The following is a 13,071-nucleotide window of genomic DNA, read 5'->3' as shown; positions in this document are numbered from 1 at the left end:
CCATTTTTAAAGCTTTGCATACCTCCGGCTTTACCACAACTTCATTCCTGTGCTTTATGGATGCACGTCAACACCAACGCGTACTCCCGTCAAATGCCCCAACTTTTCACGAATTGACGACGGAGCAAATTCACGCCCAACTACCAGATTTGATATGTGGAGAATACAATGAAGGTCGTGACTGTAGGGTGTGTAAAAGTCGTGACCACATTTGTTCACTCTGTCACAAGTCCGATCATGGCGCATTTGAATGTCCAAATTTCCTCAATTCAACAGAGCCGCGAGGCGAAGCGACGACACAGGTCGAGGGCAATCATTGCGAGATTAGCTATCCTCACTATAGATTTGGGCCCGTGCCGATGTTTGATCATCCACCTCTCCACAGCGCTCAAGCGGCAATCAAAAGGGAGCAAACTAAGCGAACTACCCTCCCCGGGGTAGGAGCTGGAGCGAAGCTCGATCGACTTGCCATTGAGCGATTCTCATTCGAGCGGACCGAGTTCAGGTCATCTAAGTATGTAACGTACAGAGAGAAGCAAAAGAATAACAAAAAAAAAGACAATTGTGGTATATGGAACGATAGGGTAGAGTATGCATTCCAGAAAGGTAAGACTTGGAGGAACAGATTCCGAGTCTGTGTTAATCAGTATTTTCTAGCACTTCGCCTTTATGGTGGCAGAGGCCGCGCAAAAAACTCCGTTTTCTTGACGGGTTCTAATGAGAACAAGCTCAGCGGAGGCAACGAGTGGATTGCAGAATGTATCTTTGTCCAGACAGGCGTGAAGGTTAAAAGAAAGCAGGTTTCGAGCCACATACAGGTTCTAAAAGGCAAAATGTCGCATAATCCAGAATGTAAGTCCACCATTGCTCTGCCATTTTCAGTGTTCACTCACTACCGAAGGGCTCGAGCTTGTCAAGCACATACCGCCCGAAAAGAGAGGGAAAAAGAGGGATATATGTGGCCTAAGTCATGTGCAAGAACGATCCTTCTCGGAAGACGACTTTGTCGAACTGTCCTCACCTCTCGATAAAGAGTGGCCATCAATTGACGAGTTTACCTTGGATTGCCCGCAGAGTTTCACAATTCACTCTGCTCGCTTTGGTATGTATCTTATGGATAAATCTGGTAGCTGCGCGGAGGAAGCGTCAGACGACGGCTCACAATTTCCGACACGACGTTCACTGCATCACACCTACACAGTGCTTCAAAGGGAGATGGGCCCCGCGCCGAGAAGCTCGGATAATCTGGCAGGGTGGAAATCGGCTTTCCCTGCACTCGAAACATACGACAGTTACGGAAATGCTTTGCCAATATTTCTATTTGAGGCTGGCCTTAACCTTAAAGACGAATACATCCCTGGCTCATTAGTCGAGATCCGTCTCTCTTTGGACATTGAAGGCGGCTCTCAATTTCGAGACTGGCATACTCGGACTCAATATATTAGCCCATATGGTTGTTCTGATAGGCGTATTGACGACACAGGAGGTGTCACCGAGACTGGTGGCATCCTCCGGCTTCACTGCTTGAAAATGTACGCTCTCTATTGGGTCGAAGTTCTCTCGCTTCTCATGATGCAAAGGCGGCGATTGACACAAGCTGGTCACACGGAGGATGAGAGACACGCTGAAGACTATTCATCAAGATTTCTTCGGAGTATGCTATGCATGCAACAGCTTTGGGCCACACCAAAGGCTGGGAATGACCAGCCGAAGTATGTGAGTACTGTCCTATGGAGATTCCATCAAGTGGGGAGGACGGAAAGGGGTATCACAAAGTGGTGCCAACTCTTTGCCCCAAGATCTGCCCTCCAAGATGAGTCGTCGTCTTTCACCAGTACGCAAGAACCTCTGGCATCACAAATACCCTTGCCAATGGCGGCCATCGATCAACAACTCAAGTCCCAGCAATACGACTATGGCTTGGAGGAGTACGCATTCGATTACTTGCCGCTAAAGCAAGAAAACACCGAGCTTCTGCCTCCGCCACCGGAGTTGTCTCGAGGAAATTCTCCTGATTCAGCATCTCAAGCCGATTTTTATTCCTCATTGCCTAATCACACCTCACATCCTTACCCGTGTTCCACAGGATCCCCGTCCCAGCCGCAGCTTACCAGACAGGAATCTTTTCATCTACAGCACTCTGCCGGTTTGCATCATTCATTTGATACCGTGTCATCTCAAACCAGTGCATGGAGTTTTGACTCTCAAGAAGACGATTTCTTATTGCACGCAACGGCGCTCACACAGGCGGACGATCAAGCATTTGATGCCAACCACCCCAGCTACCATATACAAAGGCAACACCAGCAGATGCATGAGGGGTTTTCTGGCTATTCTAGCTTAGAAAATCCCAGTCCAAGCCGATATGTTGGCACCCAGCAAGATTTTAATGGTGGAGAAGTTCGACTCTCGTTCGAGGAACTACCACACGAATTAGCCTACCAAGGCGATTCAGGCGCCTTTACACTCCCTGGCGCTGATCACAAAACGCCAAGCGCTATGGAGCATATTGATACTATTCCTATCATTCAACCTGAACTCCCACGACCTGACCCCCAGACCATGATCAGAGAGCGGCTCTATATACTCCAAAGTCAGCATTTTGAGGACTTGCAAGAGGGTCGTATAACTGAGCTGTCGAATTACGACAGTTTCAATGAGCTGCAAGATGATCATATAAACGAGCTTCGCGAGCACGAAGAGGAAGCCGAGCAAGGTCATTCAAGACAGTTCACAGCCGACGGCTTAGAGACTCAAAAATACGCATCTTCACCAGTGTACAATTCACTTCCTCGAATAGATGATCACCCATTACTTCCCGTCATCAATCAGTCACCCCTGCCTCTCATGACACCCAATGATGACTTCGACCAACAGTCGGTCACTGATGAAGGCGAGGCGCACGTAAAATTAGAGGAGATTTCAGCTAACGGACAAGATGCGTATTGCACTTCGCCACTCCCAAAGCTGGCCCAACAAGAGATACCTATTCACAATATGCCATCCGACCTCCAGCAAAACGACTCTCAAATGAAAGATGCGCAGGTCATGAAGTTTCCATCTTTAGGATACGAAGCACCAGATGTCTCCCACTCCATTGGTCAAGAAGCAACCGAATATGCTTCTCTTTACATAGACGTTAGTTGTGGGCAGAGTCCCCTTGTGGATGACATTGATATACAGGGTTGGGAACATGTTGAGGAGTTCATGAAGGAGAAGGATGGTAGCGAGAGTGGGATTCAGGGGTGATTTCGGCACCGAAGAGTCTGGATTTTTGAAAAACTTTAATTTTGTCGGGGGAAATTTTGGAGATTGGAGCGTTTTTCTTTGGAAATTTTCAGGATTTGCATGTGCAGATACTACGGTGGGCTTGATATTGAAGCACGAATATTGGCAAGAACAAAGGCCATGACTTAATAGAGGATTGAATCCAAGCTAGTCAGCATCCTCGAATCGACTGTTTGTGTGTGGCAACGGGGAGCCGACCATGCTCTGTAGCATCTCTAGAGCTGAGGATTTTATGTAGGATGCTCAACACTCAATGCTGAATACCTAGGACTACATGAAATGCTATGACGTGCTGAGATTTCCCAATATGCTACGCTCAAAGCTATTTTCCACGTTCCAATATTTGTTGATTAATGGGTCCATTAGCTCCCACATCCCCGAGCCATTTCAGCTGACCTCTTCCCCGCTCATGATCAATGTGTCTCCCTAGCTAAGGCCCCCGTAACCCCTGGGGTAATCGGCGTTTTGTTCTCTAGCGCTGCACCACCGCTTTGGTTCTCCCCCTCTGCGGCAAATTTTTTCAAATCTGCCATTGTAATCCCATTGTCCAACGCCGACTGATCCGTGGCGTGCAGAAAAACCTTAGGTACGACTGGGTCTTTCTCGTCTTTGGCGGCTTGCATTGCTTCTCGCCAGCGTGCGGTGCAGAGACACCACTTGCAACCTGGTTCAAGACCGATGGAGCGGAGATTGTTTCCCTGAGAAGCGGAGTAGTCAAGGAATTCTTTTGTCAGAACGCCTGATGATGGGGTAAGTTAGGGGGATACTGAAGCGTAGGAGGAAAAAGGAGAGGTTGATATACCCGCTACCGCGTGATTTCCGCCGTCTTCAGGGCCGACTCTGCAGTAACCGTCACGATAAAATCCGGTGACGGGAGATTTAGAGAAAAGAGCGAGTGGCTTTCTGAACACTGAAGGGCTATTTCAGTCAACATTGTCTCAAAAGATTGGTCATTTTCACCATTCATATTGTTAGAGCTCGGCTTAGTGGCCATTGTTTGGTTGATGTTTGCGGCTTGCGGAGTTACTTGAGATTGGAGGTGCTGGAAGATGATTGCAAGAACAAGAACGAGTAGTGGTAATAGAAGGAGAATGCTCCCAATTGAGGTTCGTTGCTGCTGTGGGTGGTCTGGCATTGCATGGGGTGAAGTTCGAGCTCAATTGGAGACGGCAGCTGTCGATGACGTCTGGATGACCTTAATCGATAAAGCATATGTCTGATCAAGGAAGCTATGCCGAGCCCCTTTTCTGGACAAGCTCCCCCTATTTGCGGATCAAATCACCAGAGGATGCAGGGTACGGTACAAGATGGATGACTGCACCTTCGATATACGCAAGAACAGATGTGTAACTTTTGCGCAGCTTGTCATGCATACATAGATCTTGATCTGAAGGGTGTCATTATCTATCTCCTTGGTCGAATACCTCCGATAATCGCTTCCGATATCCAAAGTGCACCTTCGTTTCTTCGTCAGAGCTCATCCATGCCTCACGTTTGAGCAATCATCGACTCTATTGCGAGTGAACGAAGTCGTTGCTTCCTAGTCGCAATGACCTTCTTGAGATAAGGCGCAATCTGCGTTAGTGATCAGATAACAACTAGCGTCACAACACTGTACCAATGCAAACACGCTTCTGAATGCATTCAGTCTCGTCTTGTTGGTGGATTTAGTTTGCATGCCGGACCTCAGCTAACCATTCAGCCTTGATTTCTACCTTTATCGCTGCTAAACGATCGTGCATCTTCCAAAGCTCAGCGACTTTGTCCGGATCGGGAGAGTCCGCCGTTTCCAACTGGTGATACAGCTTGGTGTACTTGGGATAATACCGGTCTTTGAAATCTTGGGCCTTTGTGAGAACAGAAGCTCTAGATGATATTGCCGGGGGAGGACTTGGACTATTAGACGAGGGCGGAGTGAGCTCACTCGTTCTTGGCCGCTTCGACGGCTTAACACGGCCATTAGGCAGGTCGGCAGAATGACCGTTGAGTAAACCGCTGTTGCGACCCTGAGAGCTGATTTCCAACTGAGAGATCTTGCGCTTTACTACCCGCTCTGGCGCATTAAATGCAGCACTAGACTTTTCAGCTTTATCTTGGCTATCACGATCTTTCATGTCCATAAGAGGCGTTGATGACGCGGAGGACTCGCCGTTTTCGTCCATATCAGAAGCATTTGCGGGTGGCGATGATGCCAGTGGTGACGGTTTGTGAGGCGAGCTTGTGTTTCGTGATCGAGATACCTTTGCCTCCAATGGCGCACTACCTTGACTATCATCCGAAGGTTTGGGCTTGGAGGTAGGGGCTGATCTCTTGGAAACCTCAGGCTTCTTAGTAGGTGCTTTCTGTGCGGTCATTTGGGCTATTCTGTGTTGATCGACGGCTGACTTATTAGGACTGCTTCGCTCTGAAACTGCTTCGCGAGGCTTGGGCTTCGTAGTTCCATTTGAGGGGCCTGATGTGGAGGCCCTCGACGATTTCTTGGTCTGGGTATTGCCAGCTTCCTCCAGTTTAATAGTCGTGTCGGATCTCGAAGGGACTGGTCTTTTAAGTTTCGATTTAGCGTGGGACCTGCGATCCTCTTCAGGCTTCACTTCAAGGCCGTCCGAATTTGGCGCTTCACTCTGCATAACTATTGACTCTTCAAGGCCATCCTCTTCGTCTGAATCATGCACAAACTCACTAGAGAGAGGAGTATTTACTTTCTTCACTCCTTTCTTCCCGGCTGGATGGCCCTCCTTGTCCTTTTCTAATGGGGCAATCTTTTTAGGACCCTTGGACAATAGGCGCTTGGACTGTGCTTCTTTCTCACTAGCCTTCGTCTTCTTGGTTGCTTCATGAGATTTTGAGCGGCCTGATGGTTCCTTCCCCTGTGTAGGAGGCCGAGACTTACGATCCTCCTCACCTTCTGATGATCGCTTACCGGGCTCGTCAGAATTGTGAACATGGATTCTGGGTGTGCTGCTATGTTGGATCGGGCCCTTGTTCAGATGATTCAATCTTGAAAGTGATTTTCCTTTTCCACGTTCTTCTTTAGCGAGTAACTTCTGAAAAAGGATGTCTTGAGAGGATAGACGCATTCGGTCGAAAGCGGAGACTGCACGATCAATAGCCGACTCGCGCTCTTCGTTCGACGTGTATGGAAACTTCCAAACATCTAGCTCTTTGAATATTGAGTCTTTCAAATCCCACTGGTCTTCACCAATGCCTTTACCAACTTTTGAGAGACCAAGGAGTATGTCTTCCTCCTTACAACATAGCTGCTGAGCCAGCTTCTTGGTCGTATGACTACAAGACGCGAGGAGATGAATCAGAGACTTGCGTATTGCTTGAGCCCTTGGTGCACGACCGGTTGAAAGAGGGATGGTGGATTTCGGGATCGGGTTTGAAGAAACAGGTGGGCGAAAGGGCCCAATTGCTGGGCTTGAAGGCATTGAGCGAGTGATAGATTCCTTATTTTTCTTGAGAAATGATAGAGAGCCTCCCTTGCTGTGGCCTTGCCTCAGGCTGGCCACGGTTTGCTTCTTTGCTGGAGGTAGGTTAGAGGAATCCGGGACAAATTTGATTCTGGCATTGTTAGCGTTGAGTACGCTTGATGAAACATTGATTTTGAGGCTTACTGATGCGATTGTTTTGCTTCCTTCTCGGATGCAAGGGAGCTTTGAAGTTTGGCTAGGGCGTCGTCAGCACCAGCAATTTCCTTCTTCGCTTTCTGTAGTTCCAACTGATGACTGAGTTGACCAGCGTAATTGATTGTTTGCGTATGTTCGCCTGAACTGGTGTACAGGTAAGAGGGAAATGAGGTCAGACTCGAAGAAAGAGCTCGAGTCTTGCTACCGTAGTGAAGTGACTATGATGACACTTAGCTTTGGTCAATGTGAATAGAATCCCCATGTGTTAGGCTTACTATGGACTTTCCAAATGACAGCTGTGGACCTCGGACTCCATGGCGAGCTGCTTTCATCAGATCGTAGAGCATGCCATTTTCCAAGTCTAATTGTATGACCTGAGAGAGGTTCATCTCATCGTCCTCGGATGAAGTGGTAGGATCGGGAGGTAGGATGAGCCCCTCTACGGGGACAACGAGTGGTACCATTGTGAGTATCGAAGCTGCTTCTACCTTTCAAAAGGTATCATAAAAGATGTTCGCTGTTCTACGAGACGATCAATCGGCTATTGTGCCACGGCGGACAGAATGGCAGGCGAAGCCAGGATGGTGGTGAAACATCAGGACGGCCGCAGGGACTGGCAAGCACTTGGCAGGACTGGGTTAATTGTCGAGGTCGAGTGTTATGGAAGACGTCGAGACACGGTCCCGACAGTCGGCCAGAACGTGTGCAGCATTTGGATTGAGGTGTAAGATGGCAAGTGGTGGTTGGGTGGAAACAATGAAAAGCTAAAGCGGGCATCCACAATTCCACATGCGTGGGGCGGCGGGCAAGGAAGGCTTGGAAGGGCAAGGGCTCGAGACTCCACCTCAGGCCTTACCAATACGATTACTTTTCCTACCAGGATGCATCGTACCACCCTTCATCGCCTAAAAGTGTCTACCGAAGAATTGAAATAACCCTAAGAAGATGCATTCGCCCAAGGTGGCTAAAGACACCGCCGATATCCTGTTCCACCGGACACGTGAAAGGTGCTTGATAGGCACAGGTTGCGTCAAAGCAGCCAAGTCTCTGCACCTAGAGAGTCAGGAACAGTGGTGGGGTCCGCGTCCTTCCCATTCTCATCCGTGACTGACGACAGGACAAAGAAGATTTCAACTCATACACATTATTATTGTCTTGCCATACCTGTCGCTATGCTCAGACTGATCTTTGTAGTCCCTCTGGTTTGCAGACTCTGGAATAGTGGGGCGTTTCAAGGCACGAGGCCTTCGGGTCATCATCTCAAGGTGAAGTTGATCGACGCGTCTCAAACAGCAGCGAGACTCCAACGGGCAGGCAAAGGCGAGTTGGAGGGGACGTTGCCTTTTTCTGCTTTGTTGCACTAAGTGCGGCCCATGCCCCTTCGGAACAGGCACCGTCTATTGGCCGCCGTCGACAATGATCCGCAGTAGCTGCGGGACTACACCAGACCGGGCTCTTTGTCAGCTCTGGAAGCCCCTAGCTTCATGGACTTTGTCGGTGAAAGGTATCATATACTCCTTCAGCGTGGCAAAAGCCGGATGCTCACTGGCTTACATAATTTGCAAAGTGAACCGTACCTAGTGAGAGTAGACGGGACCAATGCCTCGCCGGTAAAGGATTATCGTGTTCCAAAGGCTCCAGCCGAAAATTCCTACTGGTCTCCCGGCTGAGACTTTGAGGTTGCCGCACCATGGAACGTAAAGTCTCCTGAATTGTTGCCTTTGTTCAGGTTATGTAAATAGCACGATTCTGTCCCTGGCCTATGGAGGCCCGGACGATGCATTTGTCTTACGTAGATACAGTTTCCGGGAGTATTTCTGGAGGGAGACGCTATTACTGACATCGATAGAGTCTACAGCTCACTATCGTTGAGGGTTTGCTGACTAGTCCCATTCTCTTCTTCCTCATCAAGATATGGGACGAACCTGAAATCCACAAAAATGATTCCACTTGATTTACCCTCATGATCCGTCTCAATCATGAACTGCAAACTCAACACACCTTGCTCATCGCTTCGCAAACTAACCTTCGTGGCTGCTGCCATTGCCTTGCTTGCAGATCTGATCAGGCTGTAATTGTAGGTGTTCACTGACCGGCTTGAGACTTGGAATGTCTCAAGTAGCTGAGGATCTTTGCTGAATTCAACTGCTGCAGAGCCGAAAGGACCAGTGGAAGACAACGTGAAGTATGGAGCCTGCGGGGATGATGCAATCGTAAGGCGCGTCGGTGATGACGAGGCCAACTCCATAATCGCATCGTGCAGCCAGCTTGATCTCATGATAATCTTCTGCATCAATGCGTCTTTCTGCAAAGGAATTTCGTCGTCAAAAGACGACTCGTATGTAGTCAGTTCACAGGTCGTTGTCACACCGGCCTCCTCCAGGACAATGCAGAGAGGGTCTCCTTCGGCTTGGTACGACAGACGACAAAGACCGGTCATACCAACCGTGGCGTGAGAGTCAAAGGCGGAGGTGCTGGTTCCGTTACGTGTCGACCAGGAACCTTTGGGGGGTTTGTCACTGATCCCTAGTACCTGCAGCGTTTCAAGCAGAGAGGAGAGAGAAATTTCGAAGGGCGGTATGTCATTCTCGTCTTCCTCGTCATATTGCAAGTTAGGGTCTTTATTAGACCGTCGGACTTTATAGGTTATGAAGAGCGCTACATCAAGGAAGATAACGGCTGGTAAGATATCAGAAAATGATACAGTCGTCAGAAAGCTACATGCCCTGCATCACTCGTGATTCTTCCACTGTAAAGCGTAGTCCCTCACTGGTAATTTTCACTTGCACCTTGTTGTTGAAACCAACACACCTTAAAAGGTGAAATAGCTGCCTTGCGGTCGTCGACACGGCGACAAACACAGGCTCCATTGGATGATTGTTGTAGCTGATCAGACATAAACCCCGACAGCACAGATCATATAAACCGCGCCGAAGCTAGCACGACATTAGCTGAACGCTTCATCCCTCCTACAGGGGACCAAGACCGACCCAAAAGCTACCGATGCCGGAACACCAAGAACAGGTATGTTCTTCAGTGACCGATCTAGGGATGTCAGTACCAAGTCACCCTGTCTGCGAAGCTATGCCAACTCACTCAGCCCAAAGAATCCGGTCAAGACGAGAGCTTGAATTTGTTAGCGGACACTCGCTGAGATGATGATATCATAGGGCAAGGCACACCTAGAAGAAGAAGTGTCGCGCCGACGAGGAATTGCGATTCCTTAGATATTACTGGGTTGAAGGGACTGGTCGCTGCTGCCTCCCAAACCTCGTTGAGCGACATTGGTGGTATCTTAGTCTTGCGGAAAAGTAAGTGAGCTATGGTATAGTGTACGATGTGAAGTAAAGGACAAGTAACGTAGAGAAGTCCGAATACCTCGCCAAGGCATATGTGGTTCCTCTTCGGTCGAAACGTGTCGCTAAGCTGCGGGCTTGGCAAGCCGCCGAAAACAAAGCGTTTAAAACAGCGCTACCCTAGAACTACTCAAGACGAGCTGCAAACGGTAAAGTAAAAATGTCTCATTCGGTGACCCGCGTCCGGTGGGACAGATATATGCCATCCGACCACATACTCCAGTCACCATCCTCAAAGAACGTCTCTAATCAATATGGCGCCAATGATACTGGAGCGTAAGCAGCCCAAGGTCCTTCAGGTCGTAAGCTAACGCTTGAAAGACCACAAACGCAAAGCCGTTGACCAGCCAGATGGTGCCAGCCCAGTGAAGCGCATCAAAGATTCCGTCTCGAGCACAGCGAGTCCTGTTTCGGAAGGCAAACCCAGTGTCATACAATTTCCAGAGAAGGTGATCTCACCGAGCTACGATTCACACAAGTAAGGGTGCAACTGAGCTAACGGGACTGCAGCCCGCCGTATCAGAAGAACGCAATGGAGATATTGAATTTCGCGTCGTCAACAATGATAATAGCCGGGAAAGCTTGATCATCCTAACTGGGCTTAAATGCATATTTCAAAAGCAGCTTCCGAAAATGCCAAAAGACTACATAGCCAGGCTCGTCTACGATCGCACACATCTGTCAATGGCAATTGTGAAGAAGCCGCTCGAGGTCGTCGGAGGAATAACGTACAGGCCGTTCAATGCTCGCGAGTTCGCAGAGATTGTGTTCTGTGCTATATCCTCTGACCAGCAAGTTAAAGGTTATGGTGCACACCTGATGTCACACCTGAAGGACTATGTCAAGGCTACCTCACCAATACAACATTTTCTTACCTACGCCGATAACTATGCCATTGGATACTTCAAAAAACAAGGGTTCACGAAGGAGATCACCCTCGAGAGGCCTAGGTGGATGGGTTACATCAAAGACTATGAAGGCGGGACTATTATGCAGTGCACAATGGTACCTCGCATACGATACCTGGAAGTTGGACGCATGCTACTCAAGCAGAAAGAGGCGGTACAAGCTAAGATCCGCGCATTTTCAAAAAGTCATGTTGTTCACCATCCACCCAAAGAGTGGAAAAGCGGCCTAAAGCCGATAGATCCAATGGCAATACCGGCTATCAAAGCCTCTGGATGGTCCCCTGAGATGGACGAGATGGCGAGGCAGCCGCGTCATGGCCCCAATTACAACCAATTAATGCACCTACTGAATGATATGCAGAACCACGGCTCCTCGTGGCCTTTCACGCAACCGGTCAATAAGGACGAAGTAGCAGATTACTACGACGTTATCAAGGAACCCATGGATTTAAATACCATGGAAGATAAGCTCGACAGAGATATGTATCCAATTCCGGAAGACTTCATCAAAGATGCAAAACTCATCTTCGATAATTGCCGGAAATACAACAACGAGAACACGCCGTACACAAAGAGTGCTAATAAATTGGAGAAATTCATGCTTGCACAGATAAAGACAATACCCGAATGGTCGCACCTCACGGAATGAGCTACATCATGATTGATGCGGCGTCAGGGGGCGTTTATGTATTTAGTGATACCCATCTCGCCAATTGTCTGCCACTCATCCCTTCTCGTTAAAGAACGATCTTTCGTCCTATTGGGATATGACCCTAGATCTGGGCCGGTCTTGCAAAGTACACATTAGATGTGGTCTGCAAGGCCATCTGCGTCTTGCTTGATTGACCAATGCAATCTTTTTTGGCGTCTGTTGAACCTTTGGCAACGCTTGCTGTCAGACCCTCTTTCAGCTTCACTCACATACCACTTCCTTCACCCGCCGCCTGGTTTTCTCGAAGGCCGACCAAACAATCCTCCTCCCCTTTTCGCGTTCCTAGTCCTCAACCCACTTGTACCTACATTATTCTCATCAATTTCCATCTCCTCGTTGTCCTCCCCTACGCTTCTTTTCCCCGCAACCTTCCCTTTGCCGTTGTCTTTGTCCTCCACTAACTTCGCTATAGCCTTCTCATTTGCGTCTTGCCCCCTCTTTTCCCGTAGCGCTCTCTGCCTCACTTCCCTCACCCGCCCCTCTAATTCCTCTAATATCCTCACACAGCGTGTATCCCAATCCTCGAGTATGGAAACAATTTGGGGTACGCTTCCGGGTTCCAAGTCCCGCAGAGGAGCGACAGAGCTCACATCTATGCGTTGGCTGATGGTGTTGAGTTTTGCGGAGAGAAGACCGGCGTAAATTGTGCTAATTACAAGGTCTTCGAGAGCACGTGCTGAGTTAAGAGAGAGGTAGTCTCGTAGGTAGTGGTAGGTAAGCAAGTGAGGGGTTGTTGCGAGGCTGAGAAGGGATAATTGGCGAAGTTTGAGTTGCTGAGGTTCTGATAATTTTGGGAGACCAGGCGTCGCTGTCACAAGCGACAATCAGCTGAGTCCCAGAGAACGCAGTAGACCAGTAAGACCAGTATGATCAGAGTCTGAGAGGGATGCTCACATTCATAGTCTTGCCAGGTACCCCACGAGAAGATCTGTAATAATGTGAAGTAGGCTGCGTTTTCTGGTGAAGCATTCTGAAGGGCCTTAATGTTTGGACTTTGGAGGAGCTCGGCAAAGACATAGGCGTTCGGAGCTGAGGTAGCTTGAACCACGACTTGGGATGCTGCTAGTGGCGCGTTTGCAGATTTCGCCAGGAGGATGTGGGCTTCGAGGGCATTTAGAGCCTTTTGTTGTGCCTGATCCATGGCGCTTGAAGAAGTAGTGAAGGGTTGAAGAAGAAGA

General features: G+C 48.9%; 6 protein-coding genes across 6 annotated transcripts; 2 read left to right on the top strand and 4 right to left on the bottom strand.

Annotated features, from left to right (window-relative positions):
- Nucleotides 1–56: 56 nt before the first annotated feature.
- KY384_001535 (uncharacterized protein) lies at nt 57–3,249 on the top strand (the record flags this gene model as incomplete). The annotated part of the gene is made up of 2 exons (XM_044810065.1): nt 57–852; nt 902–3,249. 2 exons carry the CDS (start codon nt 57–59, stop codon nt 3,247–3,249), a joined length of 3,144 nt encoding a protein of 1,047 aa, XP_044673077.1.
- A 452-nt stretch (nt 3,250–3,701) lies between these two features.
- KY384_001534 (uncharacterized protein) lies at nt 3,702–4,282 on the bottom strand (the record flags this gene model as incomplete). Its single annotated transcript, XM_044810064.1, has 2 exons — nt 3,702–4,027; nt 4,249–4,282. 2 exons carry the CDS (start codon nt 4,280–4,282, stop codon nt 3,702–3,704), a joined length of 360 nt encoding a protein of 119 aa, XP_044673076.1.
- Nucleotides 4,283–4,955: 673 nt separating this feature from the next.
- KY384_001533 (uncharacterized protein) lies at nt 4,956–7,381 on the bottom strand (the record flags this gene model as incomplete). Its single annotated transcript, XM_044810063.1, has 3 exons — nt 4,956–6,852; nt 6,906–7,135; nt 7,193–7,381. 3 exons carry the CDS (start codon nt 7,379–7,381, stop codon nt 4,956–4,958), a joined length of 2,316 nt encoding a protein of 771 aa, XP_044673075.1.
- A 1,388-nt stretch (nt 7,382–8,769) lies between these two features.
- Nucleotides 8,770–9,787, bottom strand: KY384_001532 (uncharacterized protein; the record flags this gene model as incomplete). Its single annotated transcript, XM_044810062.1, has 2 exons — nt 8,770–9,634; nt 9,729–9,787. The coding sequence occupies 2 exons, from the start codon at nt 9,785–9,787 to the stop codon at nt 8,770–8,772; spliced, it is 924 nt and encodes a 307-aa protein (XP_044673074.1).
- Nucleotides 9,788–10,527: 740 nt separating this feature from the next.
- GCN5 (histone acetyltransferase) lies at nt 10,528–11,830 on the top strand (the record flags this gene model as incomplete). Its single annotated transcript, XM_044810061.1, has 3 exons — nt 10,528–10,549; nt 10,595–10,722; nt 10,784–11,830. 3 exons carry the CDS (start codon nt 10,528–10,530, stop codon nt 11,828–11,830), a joined length of 1,197 nt encoding a protein of 398 aa, XP_044673073.1.
- A 284-nt stretch (nt 11,831–12,114) lies between these two features.
- Nucleotides 12,115–13,034, bottom strand: KY384_001530 (uncharacterized protein; the record flags this gene model as incomplete). The annotated part of the gene is made up of 2 exons (XM_044810060.1): nt 12,115–12,701; nt 12,788–13,034. 2 exons carry the CDS (start codon nt 13,032–13,034, stop codon nt 12,115–12,117), a joined length of 834 nt encoding a protein of 277 aa, XP_044673072.1.
- Between the last annotated feature and the right edge of the window lie 37 nt (nt 13,035–13,071).

Source organism: Bacidia gigantensis (genome assembly GCF_019456465.1).
Source record: "Bacidia gigantensis strain McMullin 20006 chromosome Unknown contig_132, whole genome shotgun sequence".
NCBI lineage: Eukaryota > Fungi > Ascomycota > Lecanoromycetes > Lecanorales > Ramalinaceae > Bacidia > Bacidia gigantensis.
Note: the sequence above shows the minus strand (reverse complement) of the source record. Positions and strands in the feature narration are given on the sequence as shown.